Source organism: Carassius carassius, chromosome 13 (assembly GCF_963082965.1).
Source record: "Carassius carassius chromosome 13, fCarCar2.1, whole genome shotgun sequence".
Lineage (NCBI taxonomy): Eukaryota > Metazoa > Chordata > Actinopteri > Cypriniformes > Cyprinidae > Carassius > Carassius carassius.
The window spans coordinates 15,688,514-15,704,557 of record NC_081767.1 but is presented as its reverse complement, the minus strand read 5'-3'; the positions used below and the strand labels follow the sequence as shown (position 1 = coordinate 15,704,557).

The 16,044-nt window shown below is 41.0% G+C and overlaps 1 protein-coding gene across 1 annotated transcript; it reads left to right on the top strand.

Moving 5' to 3' along the window:
- Positions 1-12,174: 12,174 nt before the first annotated feature.
- Positions 12,175-15,719, top strand: LOC132155617 (extracellular calcium-sensing receptor-like). Its single transcript, XM_059564355.1, has 6 exons — positions 12,175-12,475; positions 12,708-12,996; positions 13,103-13,858; positions 13,919-14,146; positions 14,541-14,664; positions 14,815-15,719. The coding sequence occupies exons 1-6, from the start codon at positions 12,270-12,272 to the stop codon at positions 15,717-15,719; spliced, it is 2,508 nt and encodes an 835-aa protein (XP_059420338.1). The 5' UTR covers positions 12,175-12,269.
- The last annotated feature ends 325 nt before the right edge of the window (positions 15,720-16,044 follow it).

Sequence of the window (16,044 nt, the reverse complement as noted above, 5' to 3'; positions counted from 1 at the left end):
CGTACAGAGCGGCAAACTGATGCTTTGCTGATATTCTCTGCATCTCCAACTGTGTACAAAAATGTTCCACTGGCAAAAAAGCGAAGTGCAATGCACACCGTCTGTGGGACTGTGAGCGCTCTGTTGCGGCGTGTATTATTTGCAATGTATGGGCTTAGTAATCTACAAATATATGCAATCCCATCTCTTGAGAACCTATATCGCTTATACAGGTAGCTGTCATTAAAAGCCAATGGGTCTGACCGGTCTCTGAAAGTTCCCTCTCTTTGAATTGCCCTCCGCAAGACTATAGCTCCCTCATCCACCACCTCATCTATGAAAGGACACGCCATGGTTAAGTTTGGAAACGAGTTCAGCTCCCTATTTATATACTTTTAATTAATTAATTACCAAACTCATTAACCAAACTCACCAATTTCTTAGTGTATTTATACCTTATAATTTCTTACATTTATTAGTAAAGTACATTTCCTTATTTATTTATTTAAAAAAAATATATATATATTAATAGTGGTTCCCTTTCGATACTTCACTCATACTGCGTATGGGGAAAAGCTCCTTTATTCCTCGATACTGAAGCCTTTTTTCAATAACGCAGTGCAACTGCACTGCCATTGGTTTAATCTGTAAACTTTTTTAAACCAATGACAGCACTGCGTAGCTGCGCGAGCCTGTGGCGATGCAGTGCGCCAAAGCCCGCCAAAATGGGCGGGGCGAATGGCTATATAAGCAGGCAATTGCCAGATGAAATCAGATCTTACTCCTTCAGCGACGACTTCACTTCGCTGGATCTTTGCTGAACGCCTTCGCCTGGAATGAGCTCTCGCCGTCGAAGAGGCACCACAGCGGACCAGCTGAGACCGCCGACTGCCTGCAGTGCCGGCGTTCTCGCAGACAGCCGCTCTTAGCGCCGATCTCGGGCCGCCCGCTTCCCACTTCCGGCCGCTTCTCAGCAATCTCCTGCCGCCATCCGGCAATCACAAAAGAGCTTTTTCCAGCGGCTTTCACCGCTCTAAAAGAGCGTTTCTACCCCCCAGGCGGCGCCCCCTAAGGAGCAGCACCCAGTTCGCCCCACTAGGCGCGCTAAACCGCCTAGACGTCAGGGCCCCCGGCAAAGGATTGTGCTGGACCCGATGCCCTCTAAATCCTCCTGATCGTTGGGGAAGAAAGAGGAGGGGCAAAGTCCCGCCACGGCCGGACCACCCCAGAAGCTCTCTCGCCTGCCTGCTATGCGGCCTGGGCCCACCGTTGTTGCGTCCACGCAAAGCGCCATTGTTATGGCGAACACAATAAATATTTCACATTTTCAAAAAGAGAGCAGTTTTCCTCTTCCACACTCGTCAGTGTTCAGGCCCCTAATCAGCGGCCTGCCATCCGACACCATCCAGTCTCTTGTCACGCGGGCGTAGGCCTGGCAGGCCATCCCCGGAATGTCCAAGTGGGTGTTGGGGATAATAAAATGCGGCTACTCACTCCCACCTTGGTAGAGCCGGACGACGCTCAGGTCCTCCACACCGAAGTGATGACGCTGTTAAGTAAAGGGAGCCATAGAGATAGTTCCTCCTTCAGAAAGCGGATCGGGGATCTACAGCCGTTATTTCCTTGTCCCCAAGAAAGATGGCGGTCTCAGACCCATCTTAGACCTCAGACACCTGAACCTCTCCCTCATGAAACGGAAGTTCAGGATGTTGACATTGAAGCAGATCCTCACGCAGATTTGCCCCGAGGACTGGTTCTTCTCGCTGGACCTGAAAGATGCTTACTTTCACATCCAGATTTCACAACCAGCCCCCATCACAGACAATTCTTGAGATTCGCGTTCGAGGGTGTGGCTTACCAATATACAGTCCTTCCCTTTGGGCTGCCTCTAGCTCCCCAAACTTTCACGAAGTGCATGAACGAGGCGCTTTCCCCTCTGAGATAGATGGGAATCCGCATTCTGAACTATCTCGACGACTGGCTCATTCTAGCCCAGTCACGAACCGAGCTAGACCACAACAGATCCATGCTCCTGAGCCACTTAGAGTGCCTAGGACTCAGGGTCAATTTTGCCAAGAGCTCATTGCTCCCCAGCCAACGTATTACGTTCCTGGGAGCAGTTTTCGACTCAGTCAATATGAGGGCGGTCATATCACCAGAGCGCGCTCTGGTACTTCAGCAGCTCACGGCCTCTGTCAGGAACAAAGCCTGTTTCCCTCTGAAGTTCTTTCAGAGGATGCTAGGGCTGATGGCTTCCGCCTCCCCAGTTTTACAGCTCGGCCTCCTACGAATGCGGCCCCTGCAATACTGGCTGAAACTCCGGGTCCCACCTCATGCTTGGCGGCACGGCCGCTTTCGCATCAGGGTCAACCAGGCCTGTCTAGTAGCCATGGAGCCTTGGATGAACCCGGATTGGTTCAGTCGTGGAGTACCCTTACAGGCGGTTTCCAGAAGCACGGTGCTCTCAACAGATGTGTCCAACCTAGGTTGGGGTGCTCTGTGCGAGGGCAGACCAGCCTTCGGCTCATGGTCGCACGAGGAAAGCCATCTCCATATCAACTGCCTCGAGATGCTGGCAGTAGAACGAGCCCTTCAATCCTTTCAGGTGATCCTGGAAGGGCGCCACATCCTAGTCCAGTCGGACAGCATGACAGTGGTGTCCTACATAAATCACCAAGGCGGCCTTTCGTCCAGCTGCCTCTGCGCACTGGCAAAGCGCCTCTTGGAATGGGCATTACCCAGGTTGCGATCGCTCAAGGCGACACACATACCTGGCAAGACGAATCTGGGAGCAGACATGTTTTCGCGGAGCAATGTCCCCTCGGACGAGTGGATGCTCCATCCCCAGATGGTTCTCAAAATCTGGGAGATTTTCGGGAAGGCAGAGGTCGACCTCTTTGCCTCAGAAAGCAACTCTCATTGCCCAACTTATTTTTCAAAGGAAACAGATGCGCTGGCCCACGACTGGCCCAGCCTCCTTCTTTATGCTTTTCCCCGGATCACTCTGATCCCTCAGGTCATCAGACGAGTCAGGGAAGACAGGCACAGAGTCCTCCTAGTGGCCCCACTCTGGAGGAGCCAAATTTGGTCCTCGGAGCTATTCAGGCTTTCCATGAAAGCCCCATGGCCGATCCCCCTGAGGCGGGACCTCCTTTCTCAGGCGAACAGGACAATCTGGCATCCACAGCCAGAACTTTGGGCTCTGCATGCATGGTCCCTCGATGGGAGCCTCTGAGCCTCCCCGGGGATGTGCTACACACCATTGCTCAGGCAAGAGCCCCCGTCTACAATACGCCTCTACGCCCAGAAATGGTCAGTCTTCGTTGACTGGTGCTTAGCACAAAACAAAGACCCTGTTGAGTGTGACGTATCTCCGATACTGTCATTTCTCCAAGAGCGTCTAGACAAGGGTCTCACCCCTTCCACGCTCAAGGTTTACGTAGCAGCCATCTCAGCATTTCATGCTCCTATTGCTGGCCAATCAGTGGGTCAAAAAAGCCTCATTGTGCGTTTCCTGAGAGGTTCTAGGCGGTTGAAGCCCCCACGTCCTCTCACCGTTCCCACTTGGGACCTTCACACGGTCCTTGGAGCACTCAAAGGACCTCCCTTTGAACCGCTGTGGTCAGCTGACCTTCGGCCCCTAATGCTCAAAACCGCTCTGCTACTTGCTCTAGCATCGGTCAAGCGTGTTGGCGATTTGCAGGCCCTCTCGGTGAGCCCTGCATGCCTTGAGTTTGGGCCCAATGACTCAAAGGTCATTTTAAAACCCAGGCATGGCTACGTCCCTAAAGTGCTCTCGACGCCATTCAGAGCACAGGTAATTTCCCTCTCAGCTCTGCCTCCATTGTCAGGTGAGAGAGAGCTGGATTTACTCTGCCCAGTGAGGGCTTTGAGGATATACATCGAGCAGTCACAGCCGTTCAGGCAATCTAACCAGCTTTTTGTCTGCTTTGGTGGCCGCACCAAGGGGTCCTCTGTCTCATAGCAACGCCTCTCGCGTTGGATAGTTGAAGCTATCGCTCTATGTTACTCTGTTAATATGGTCATACTTCCTGGTTCTAGTAAGAACTCTTGCTGCTGCATTTTGGACTAGCTGTAATTTGTTTACTAAGCGTGCAGAACAACCACCCAATAAAGCATAACAATAATCTAACCTTGAGGTCATAAATGCATGGATTAACATTTCTGCATTTAACATTGAGAGCATAGGCCGTAATTTAGATATATTTTTGAGATGGAAAAATGCAGTTTTACAAATGCTTTCTAAGGAAAGATTGCGATCAAATAGCACACCTAGGTTCCTAACTGATGACAAAGAATTGACAGAGCAACCATCAAGTCTTAGACAGTGTTCTAGGTTATTACAAGCAGAGTTTTGAGGTCCTATAATTAACACCTCTGTTTTTTTCAGAATTTAGCAGTAAGAAATTACTCATCATCCAGTTTTTTTTATATCGACTATGCATTCCATTAGTTTTTCAAATTGGTGTGTTTCACCGGGTCGCGAAGAAATATAGAGCTGAGTATCATCAGCATAACAGTGAACGCTAACACCATGTTTCCTGATGATATCTCCCAAGGGTAACATACAAAGCGTGAAGAGTAGCGGCCCTAGTACTGAGCCTTGAGGTACTCCATACTACACTTGTGATCGATATGATACATCTTCATTCACTGCTACGAACTGATGGCGGTCATATAAGTACGATTTAAACCATGCTAATGCACTTCCATTAATGCCAACAAAGTGTTCAAGTCTATGCAAAAGAATGTTGTGGTCAATTGTGTCAAATGCAGCACTAAGATCCAATAGAACTAATAGAGAGATACACCCACGATCAGATGAACTTTAAGGAGAGCAGTCTCAGTACTATGATACGGTCTAAATCCTGACTGGAAATCCTCACATATACCATTTTTCTCTAGGAAGGAATATAATTGTAAGGATACCACCTTTTCTAGTATCTTGGACAGAAAAGGGAGATTCGAGATTGGTCTATAATTTACTAGTTCTTTGGGGTCAAGTTGTGGGTTTTTGATGAGAGGCTTAATAATAGCCAGTTTGAATGTTTTGGGGACATATCCTAATGACAATGAGGAATTAATAATAGTCAGAAGAGGATCTATGACTTCTGGAAGCACCTCTTTTAGGAGCTTAGATGGTATAGGGTCTAACATACATGTTGGTTTAGATGATTTAACAAGTTTATACAATTCTTCCTCTCCTATAGTAGAGAATGAGTGGAACTGTTCCTCAGGGGGTCTATAGTGCACTGTCTGATGTGATACTGTAGCTGACGGCTGAATGGTAGCAATTTTATCTCTAATAGTATCGATTTTAGAAGTAAAGTAGTTCATAAAGTCATTACTGCTGTGATGCTGGGAAATGTCAACACTTGTTGAGGCTTTATGTTTCATTAATTTAGCCACTGTATTGAATAAATACATGGGGTTATGTTTGTTTTCTTCTAAAACAGAAAAAAAGTAATCGGATCTAGCAGTTTTTAATGCTTTTCTGTAGGATAGGTTACTTTCCCGGCAAGCAATACGAAATACCTCTAGTTTTGTTTTCGGGAGCAACTGTATTTAAAGTGCTAGAAAAGAGAGAGTCCATAGTTTCTGTTACATCATCAAGTTGTTCTGAGGTTTTGGATATGCTAAGGAATTTGGATACATCAGGAAGATAACTTAAAAAGCAGTCTTTTGTGGTAGAAGTGATGATTCTTCCATACTTGTAACAAGAAGTAGAATTTACAATTTTGGCTATATGAAGTTTGCACAAAACTAAATAATGATCTGAGATATCATCACTTGGCTGTATAATTTCAACACTATCAACATCAATTCCATGTGACAGTATTAAATCTAGAGTATGATTTAGACAATGAGTAGGTCCTGAAACGTGTTGTCAAACCCAAATAGAGTTCAGAATGTCTAAAAATGCTGATCCCAATGCATCGTTTTCATTATCAACATGGATATTAAAATCACCAACTATGAAAACTTTATCTGCAGCCAGAACTAACTTGGATGTAAAATCACCAAACTCTTTAATAAAGTCTGTATGGTGCCCTGGTGGCCTGTATACAGTAGCCAGTACAAACATAACAGGGGATTTATCATTAACATTTGTTTCTCTGGATAATGTTATATGAAGCACTATTACTTCAAACGAGTTATACTTGAAGCCTGCCCTCTGAGAAATGCTGAAAACGTTGTTATAAATTAAGCAACACCTCGCCCATGTTAATCTATGGTGTCGTTCACACCAGACGCGGAGCGCCGCGGCCGGCCCGCGCCTTGAAGCGCTAGTTTCGGCGTCTGGTCTATTTTTTGCGTGAGCAGCGAGTGATCCACGTCAATTCCGGCAGGAAGTCACACCAAGAAACATGAGACAATCCGGTCAATTGTCAAAATATAAACAATTTTCTAATTAAAATACAGCGAGTGACAAATGCAATCATATTTGTGTATCTAAACAGACTAGAAAGATGAAAAAAAAAAAAAACACACACGCATGGTTAACTTCATAATAGCTAACCGTTTAGATATTTCCATTTTACTGAAGTCCTGTGAATATATATATAGCCGGGCCTCTTATAGTGGCCGGGGACGTGGTCAACCCAGACAAATAAAGGCCGGTCTTAAATAAAGGCCGGGTAGAATTTGTGCAGCAGAGCCAGATAACGAACGTACACACCCACTGCCGGAGCGTTTCTCGTTCTCGAGTCAAGAACCGGTTGCATCGGTTTTCGGATCACCAGTACACTGAACCGAGAACCGTTTCTGTTGGATGCATCCATTCCGAGAACCGAGGAGCTGATGATAACTGCACATGCGTGATTCAGCGTGAAGCAGACTGACACAGAGCTTGTCTGAACTGAACTGGGCCCGGTTCCTTGATAACGCTCACTCTTAGCTCGCTAAGAACACCTCGAAAGATATATCTTACCAAAGTTGTCTATGTTCCTAAGTGTGTTACCTGAAGTGTCCCTTGGGAAGCTTCTTAACACACTGCCTCTGATGTCCAACGTTACAAGAGCGATGTCCCGAGTGAAGGTGCTGAATTAGTTTGCATCGATTGTTCAGGAATCGATTTTCCACTTCACGCGAAGGTGCAATACAGCGTTAAGAAAGACAACACGTTCTGTGCAAATGAAACATTCCTCAAATTATTCCAGTAACATTTATTTTAACATATTTTAAGTTATCAGTAGAATATAGACTATAAATTAAATTATCAAATGGTCAGTAATATGTTCACATGATATGTTGTGACGGTTAGACGTACCGGGTATCCCTCGCTAATCATCCACCCTCCTTATCCCCTTGTGCCACTTGTGCCGCTTCTTAACATGGGTTTAACCACTCCTAAAAATTATATAATACACTTTTATATTAATGGTAAGGTACTTTACAATCACAATTGATTGGCAAGCAGCTGCAGTTACTTCTGTTTAATGCGGTATTGATTGCCATTGGTTAATGTTTTCAATAAAAAGCAACCTATCTACAATGAACAGAGAGAGAGAGAGTTAGATACAGAATATGCTGGGGAAGCAACGTAAAAAAGGGCACCAAGCTTCTCGTCAGAGGAACTTGAAGTTTTGCTGGACCTTGCCACCAGGTCCGAGATCACACTCCTATGGTCCACTATAACCTGCACGTTTATGGCCGCGTATCCCTTTCACGGTAAGTAGCCTACGCCTGATCAATCACTGATGGATTGGAGATAGGGATGAGTGTGCCATCCACCAGGATGTAATCCCCCGCATGGCGCAGAAGGGCGTTGGTGATAGTGTGGACACACCTCCACACCGAGGTCTTGATTAGGCCATAGCCCTCTCCACGACCTCGATGAAGCTCTCTGTAGCAAAAAAAAAAACGTAGCGATGCAAGCAGCTGGACTTCAGGGCTTAAAGCAAAATTCCGCCGCATTAGCCTGGCAAGCGCAGGTCTGAGAAGGTCCAGCAGCTCCATAATGAGTTGTCTTGGGAGGCAAATTTTTTTTAATATAGCCACGTCAGGCAAAATGTCAAAAGGGCTTAAGTTTTGCTGAATAAAAAAATTTACTTGTAAATAAAGGCCCCGGCTTTTATTTGAGGAATTACGGTATATATATATATATATATACAGTGTTGGGGAGTAACTAGTTACATGTAACGGCGTTACGTAATTTAATTACAAACTTTAAATTATTTTGCATGTCCCCAAATTAAAGATTTAAACCTTTTTTTATGTCAGGTCCATACAAAAAAATAGTTTTGTCCATGAATTTGTTTGTATGAGTTTGAATTTTCCAGTCTGAATTTTTTTCCCAGTCTGCCCCTCCTGTAAATTAATGGTAAAGACATGGTTTCATTTACTACACATTGTCCTACTGAAGCTCGCAGTGTTTTCAACCTCTGCCATCTCAATATACTGTAGGAGTACACGAGCACATAAACATAATTTCTAGAACTGCTCTGTGTCACTTCATGTGCATTTTACTTATTTTGAGAAAACTATCATCATATACAAAGAGACACCAATGTTTCAGGAGTTTATTACACAGAATATGTCACATGCTTATTAGATAACTGTATTTAAGTTAATGTATATGCTTTTATTTATTATTCTTTAATTTTCACAAATTTAGAAAAGTAATCAAAAAGTACTCAAAAGTAATTAGTTACATTACTTTAATAAAGTAATTGAAAAAGTTACACTACTATTACATTTTAAACAGGGTAACTTGTAATCTGTAACCTATTACATTTCCAAAGTAACCTTCCCAACACTGTATATATATATAAACCTTACTATGTGCACTGCGTTAGGCTAACTGAGAACCTCAGATATAGTTCAAATAGAGATATCAAATCAATACAAGTTCAAAAACATCAAATTCTCAAAGATGAATCTAAGAGTAAAAGATGCATACCAGGGACTGTATTCATAAAGATTCTAAGAATCCTCTCAGAAAACTCTTAATTTAGCTTAAAAAATTCTTAGTCTTAGCTTAAGAGCGATTCGGGACCGGTCTGAGAGCAACTCTGAGTAAGGAAAAGACAAAAACTTTCATCTTAGTGAGGAGGCGGGGTTGACCCCGTTGCTATGTATGACACAATCATTTGAAGACTGTGATTGGTTGGTTGTCCAAGAAGGAAAAAAAGAGTGATTTTAATTATAGGGTCTATTCTAATTCTCACTTTGAATTTACAAGCGTAATTTTTCCTATTTGACCGTTCTCTCTCTCTAGCTCACACACACACACACACACACACACACACACACACACACACACACACACACACACACACACACACACACACACACACACATTATATGTGTGTATATAAATCCTTTTTTTTATTTACCATGCTTTTAATTTCCTATAAGGTATTTGATTGGCTTAGAATGATAAAAATTGTTCCACTCTTTCCAATTACAGTGATTGCTGTCCTATTTAAGTGGCGGTTTGAATGTTGGTTTTAATGTATCAAACATGGAATCAAAACCAAGAAGGGCGAGAAATCCAAACTGGACAGAGGAACAGTGTTTACTGTTAGCCCAGTTAGTGGATGAACACAAGGCCATTCTTAAAAGAAAATTCGGGCCGGGTGTCACAGCAAGGGACAAGAAGCAGACATGGGAGCGTATAGCACAAACTATTAACGGTTCATTCCCCCTACTTATGCGCACCTATAAGCCTGCTATATTCATAAATGCAGTTTTTTGAGCCTGCAAGGTGGGAGTGTCCAGTGGAAACGAAATGAACTGCGACACAATAAGATGTTCTGAAAGTGCTGTAATTGTTAGTGTGATCACTCTGCTTACAGAAGGTTGTGACAGACCCAAATCATCACTATTGCATTGTTGCATTTTCCCAGTTGCCAAATATCGTAATGTAGTGATTACTTTAATTTCTGGCACTATGGCATTTCTGCACTGTGTCGGAGATGTTAGCACGTTTTTAATAAGATCAGTCACAAACATGATCCCTGCACGATCTAATCTATAGCGTCTTATTAACTCACTGTCATCCGTTGTCTGCAACACATTTCTTCTACCTCTTCGTCTTTCTGCCATTTTCTCCTGTGCTAAAGAAACTCTTAAGCCTCTTAAGTCCTCGTCTGTGCTCCTAACAAGTTTGACCTTAAGACCTCTTTTAAGGGTTAAGATGCTTTCTGAATTACTTTTTTCTTTAGTATGATTTTTTCTTTAATTTTAAGAGTAAATGCCCACATTTCTAAGAATTTTCTTAGAATTTTGTCACTAGGAGCTACTTTTTGCATTAAGATTCTTTATGAATACGGGCCCAGGTATGCATCTTTTACTCTTAGATTCATCTTTGAGAAGTTTATGTCTTGTATTGATTTGATATCTCTGAATTGGCTAAGTAATTTCCGCAAATCTGTGTCAAGGGTTAACTGCATACTAAATCGAGTGAAGCATAGATGAAGCATAGGGAACATTAGGTGAGGTTTTAGATTTCTGACTAACCGCTTGACTATAGTTAAGTTGTACTCAGTTGCATTAACTATGGGGGGCTAGTCATAGTAATTCAGTTGTACGTAGTTATATAACTGTTGGGGAGCTCGAAAGATTGTGCTAGCATAACCGCTGATTATTGTTTGAGCTTTATTTAAGTTGTACCTAGTTATTTTTAACTATCAGGGCTAGGTAAATAGTACTAGAATAACTGCTGATTATTGTCTCAGCTTTAATTAAGATGTATGTAGTTATATGACTGTCAGGGGGCTAGACAGATAGTGTTAGAATAACCAGTGATTATTGTTTTGAGCTTTGACTAAGTTGTACATGGGTACTTTTAATTTCCTATAAAGTATTTGATTGGCTTAGAATGATAAAAATTGTTCCACTCTTTCCAATTATAGTGATTACTTTCCTATTTAAGTGGGGGTTTGAATGTTGGTTTTAATGTATCAAACATGGAATCAAAACCAAGAAGGGCGAGAAAGCCAAACTGGACAGAGGAACAGTGTTTACTGTTAGCCCAGTTAGTGGATGAACACAAGGCCATTCTTAAAGGAAAATTCGGGCCGGGTGTCACAGCAAGGGACAAGAAGCAGACATGGGAGCACACAAACTATGAACGGTTCATTCCCCCTGCTTGTGTGCACCTATAAGCCTGCTATATTCATAAATAGTTAAGTTGTACTCAGTTGCATTAACTATGGGGGGCTAGTCATAGTAATTCAGTTGTACGTAGTTATATAACTGTTGGGGAGCTCAAAAGATTGTGCTAGCATAACCGCTGATTATTGTTTGAGCTTTATTTAAGTTGTACCTAGTTATTTTTAACTATCAGGGCTAGGTAAATAGTACTAGAATAACCGCTGATTATTGTCGCAGCTTGAATTAAGTTGTACGTATTTATATGACTGTCAGGGGGCTAGACAGATAGTGTTAGCATAACCGGTGATTATTGTTTTGAGCTTTAACTAAGTTGTACATGGGTAACTGTGGGGGACTAAACAGAAACACTATTTAAAGAATGGTAAGCATGGGTGACCTATTAAATAGTATTAGTCATAACCTATGGCTAATGTTTAGACTGGCGAGTTTGTGATCGTGGGGCATATGTAGAAACGCCCATCGTGGGGAAACCCTGAGCGACATAGATTCCTGATGAACTAGTAAAAATAAAGTAAAGAGTTAAATTAGAATAATCAAATGTCAGACGAATAAAAATAATAATTAGAGACCGGCAAACACTCAATTTGCCTTTCAACCTAAATTCGAGGTCATACTAAAATGGAGTCAGATTAAATATTAAAATGGAGTCAGATTAGAATTGGACTTAAAATTGAATTACTTCAGGCATTGAAAAGACCGTACATGCAGGAAAACCTTCAGCCAGCACCCGATACCTTCCTTGGATCGAGTGCGTGGGCCCTACATACTTGTCATTTGCACTTACATATTGTTGCCCTTTTGTTAGTTTTGATTGTTTCTATTGTCCTCATTTATGTATTTAATAAATTACAGTGGATTTGGGCATCTGCCATGACTCTCGCTAAAAGAAAAGCTGCAAGTGGAGTGATACAAATGGTATTTGTCAAATACTAATACAAAACAAAATACAAACTCATACTCAGATTTGTGAAACAATTAGTCATATTAGCTTGACTCCAGTCTGTCTCTGCTTGACCTGACACATGCCCTGCCCTATGAGGTAATTCGCTACATTCACAATCAATCATCCATATTAATTATGTCTATAAAAGTACAAATACTGTATCAAATCAGTTGCATTTGACTACAGTAAAAACTGAATCTTTGTGATGTCTGTCTTTCTTTACACATTGCTTATCTTTCAACTACATGCAAAGGCAGAAAATCCTCTTTGCCGAATGATGGGAGAATCTAAGTACCCGCTATTATCCAAGGATGGAGACGTAAATATTGGAGCACTGTTTTCAGTCCACAGCATAGAGATATTACCTTCATTTAAGTATACACAAAAACCTCAGGTTCTATCATGTTCAAGGTTTGTTACTTTGTAAACTTTTATTGAACTATTCAAAAGATATATTCAAATAATGGCATTTTTATGAATAAAAAGTGCATGATATTTATAAATATAAATCTGGAATGTTAATGTGTTTCAGGTGTGAACCACATACATATTGTAAAATAATACATACAAGTATGTTTTTTGCTGTATTTATCTGTTTATATTTTTGGTCTGTATAAAACACACCGGCTTTATATTTTCATAGTGTGAGTCTTAGAGATTTTCGAATGGCTCAGACGATGATTTTTGCCATTGAGGAGATTAACAGAAGTCAAAGTTTGTTACCCAATGTTTCTGTTGGCTACCGAATTTATGATACCTGTGGTTCAAGACTGTCTTCTATGAGTGCAACCATGGCACTGATGAATGGTCCAGAGTTTACAGCAGGAGACAGATGCAATGGACAGTCTCCGATACATGCTATAATAGGAGAAACAGAGTCTTCTGCAACAGTGATTTTGTCCAGAACCACAGGACCTTTTAAAATTCCTGTGGTAAGGAGCAATAACACTTAGCAAGAACTTAGACATAATCTCACTTCTAATGACTGTTTAACATTTTTAAGGGTTTAACTTTTTTCCTTTTTTCTTTTGCTTTCAGATAAGTCCCTCAGCCACATGTGAATGTCTCAGTAATAGGAAAGATTATCCCTCTTTCTTCAGGACAATTGCTAGTGATTACCACCAGAGCAGAGCACTTGCATATATAGTCAAGCACTTTGGCTGGTCTTGGGTGGGAGCTGTGAACAGTGACAATGACTATGGAAACCATGGGATGACAATATTTCTGAATACAGCCCAGGAGGAGGGAATTTGTGTGGAGTACTCAATGAAATTCTACCGAACAGAGCCTGACAAACTCCAAAAAGTGGTAGAGACAATTAAAAAAAGCACTGCAAAAGTGATTGTTGCATTTCTTACCAGTTCTGAAATGTACAATCTACTCGAGCAGCTAAGTATTCAGAACATTACAGGCCTCCAAATGATTGGAGTGGAAGGATGGATAACTGCAAAGAATTTGCTCACTCCAAACTGTTTTCATGTGCTGGGTGGGTCATTGGGGTTTGCAGTAAGAAAAAATGATATTGAAGGTTTTGCAGATTATGTTATAAAGGCATTTTGGAAGACAGTTGTTCCATGTTCACAGACTGAGGGAAATTCTTCTCAGTATGCAATAAACTGCAACACATATCAGGATCTACTATTGCTGAAAAACTATAATGAAGATGTGCCTGAACAAAGATATTCAAGTAATGTCTACAAAGCAGTTTATGCTGTGGTGCATTCATTGCACAGCCTACTCAAGTGCAAAGAACAAACAGGTTGTAAAAAAGGACTGACAATACAACCACAGCAGGTAAACAAACAAACAAACAAATAATTGAATTTCTGTTTGTAAATGTATTTTTCTCAATAGGTTGTTGAGGCTCTGAAAAAGGTAAATTTCATTATAAAAATGGGAGATCATGTGTGGTTTGACGGTACTGGTGCCACAATAGCCCAATATGAAGTTGTAAACTGGCAGAAGGACTCAAATGGATCTATCAAATTTAAAGCAGTGGGTTACTATGATGCCTCACTGCCCCCACACCAGCGCTTTGTGCTCAACACTGAAAACATAACCTGGGCTGGGGGACAAATTGAGGTAAATGTCAGTAATATGTCTGTTATAAACGGTTGCTGGAAACTGGAAAAACTAATTCTCAAAATACTTGCACTGTCCTATACAAATTACATTTGTTGGATAACACATTAGAAAGATAAATTGACAAATAAATAAATTGGTTCCCATGTAATATATCTGCCACAGCAGAGGGCGGTGATAAGCCAGTTTTAAATTTTACATTTGTGTAAAACCCTTTAAAATTATTTTGGACCAATCACTAATTTGCATAATTTAAATATAGTCTGAAAAAAGTAATTTTAGCCAATGTATTTTCATTTTCTAAAGTCAGTATAAAGACCCAGGAAAACAATTGTATGTATGTAAGAATTATTATTATTATTTTGTTTATGTATTTGTATTTATTTTTATGTAGAAGCCAATGTCTGTGTGCAGTGAGAGTTGTCCTCCAGGCACTAGGAAGGCTTCGCAGAAAGGAAGACCTGTCTGCTGTTATGACTGTATTCCATGTGCAGAAGGAGAAATCAGTAATGAGACAGGTAATCTTCAGGCCATCTCACAGTTTCAAGGAAAATTGCTCCTTATTGTATTTTCTCTCTTACGTTGCAGTTCTGGATGCAGTTTCCTAGCAAAGGACATAAATAAAATTATTTCATCTCTAACTATAATGATCATTACTTTCTTTCCAGATTCAAATAACTGCAAGCAGTGTCCAGGTGAATACTGGTCTAATGCTGAGAAAAATAAATGTGTATTAAAAGCTGTAGAATTTCTCTCATTCACAGAAGTTATGGGTATAGTGCTAGTATTTTTCTCACTTTTTGGAGCAGGAATAACTGTCCTGATAGCCATCCTGTTTTACAGTAAGAAGGACACCCCCATAGTTAAAGCCAACAACTCAGAGCTGAGCTTTCTGCTGCTTTTCTCATTGGCTCTTTGTTTTCTCTGTTCACTTACTTTCATCGGCCGTCCAACAGAGTGGTCCTGTATGTTGCGTCACACAGCATTTGGGATCACTTTTGTCCTCTGTATCTCCTGTGTTCTGGGGAAAACAATAGTGGTGTTAATGGCCTTCAAGGCTACTCTTCCAGGAAGTAATATCATGAAATGGTTTGGGCCTGCACAACAGCGACTTAGTGTTCTTGCATTTACACTTATACAGGTTCTTATCTGTGTGCTTTGGCTAAAAATGTCACCTCCATTTCCATACAAAAATTTGAAATATTATAATGAAAAGATTGTTCTTGAGTGCAGTCTGGGTTCTACAGTAGGTTTCTGGGCTGTGTTGGGCTATATTGGCCTTCTGGCTATCTTGTGTTTCATTCTCGCTTTTCTGGCTCGCAAGCTGCCTGATAAGTTCAATGAAGCCAAATTCATCACATTCAGTATGCTTATATTCTGTGCTGTATGGATCACATTTATTCCATCTTATGTCAGTCCTCCTGGAAAGTTCACTGTAGCTGTGGAGATATTTGCCATTTTAGCCTCAAGCTTTGGTTTACTATTTTGCATATTTGTACCTAAATGTTACATCATTCTGTGTAAGCCTGAACAAAATACAAAGCAACATCTGATGGGAAAAGGTTCCATATAAAGAATAATCAATCTAAACTGAATTGTCTATATCAGCATTGTAGTGTTTTGTGGTGTTTATTCAATAACTTATATAATGTTAAAAACATATATACAAAAATATAAAAAATTTACCCCTTAAAATTTTATACTGAACAAAATAAATATCTGTACTATTTAAAGAACAAGAACACAAATCAAAGTAATTTTATGGTAGTCTTCTTATGTATTTTACTTAAAATGTGGTTCTATCATATGTACATACATTTACCCTTTTTTGCATAGAAAATTTATAATACTGACATATGTGTTTGCCAGACGACTCTGCAGTTTTCTTAGCTTTATCC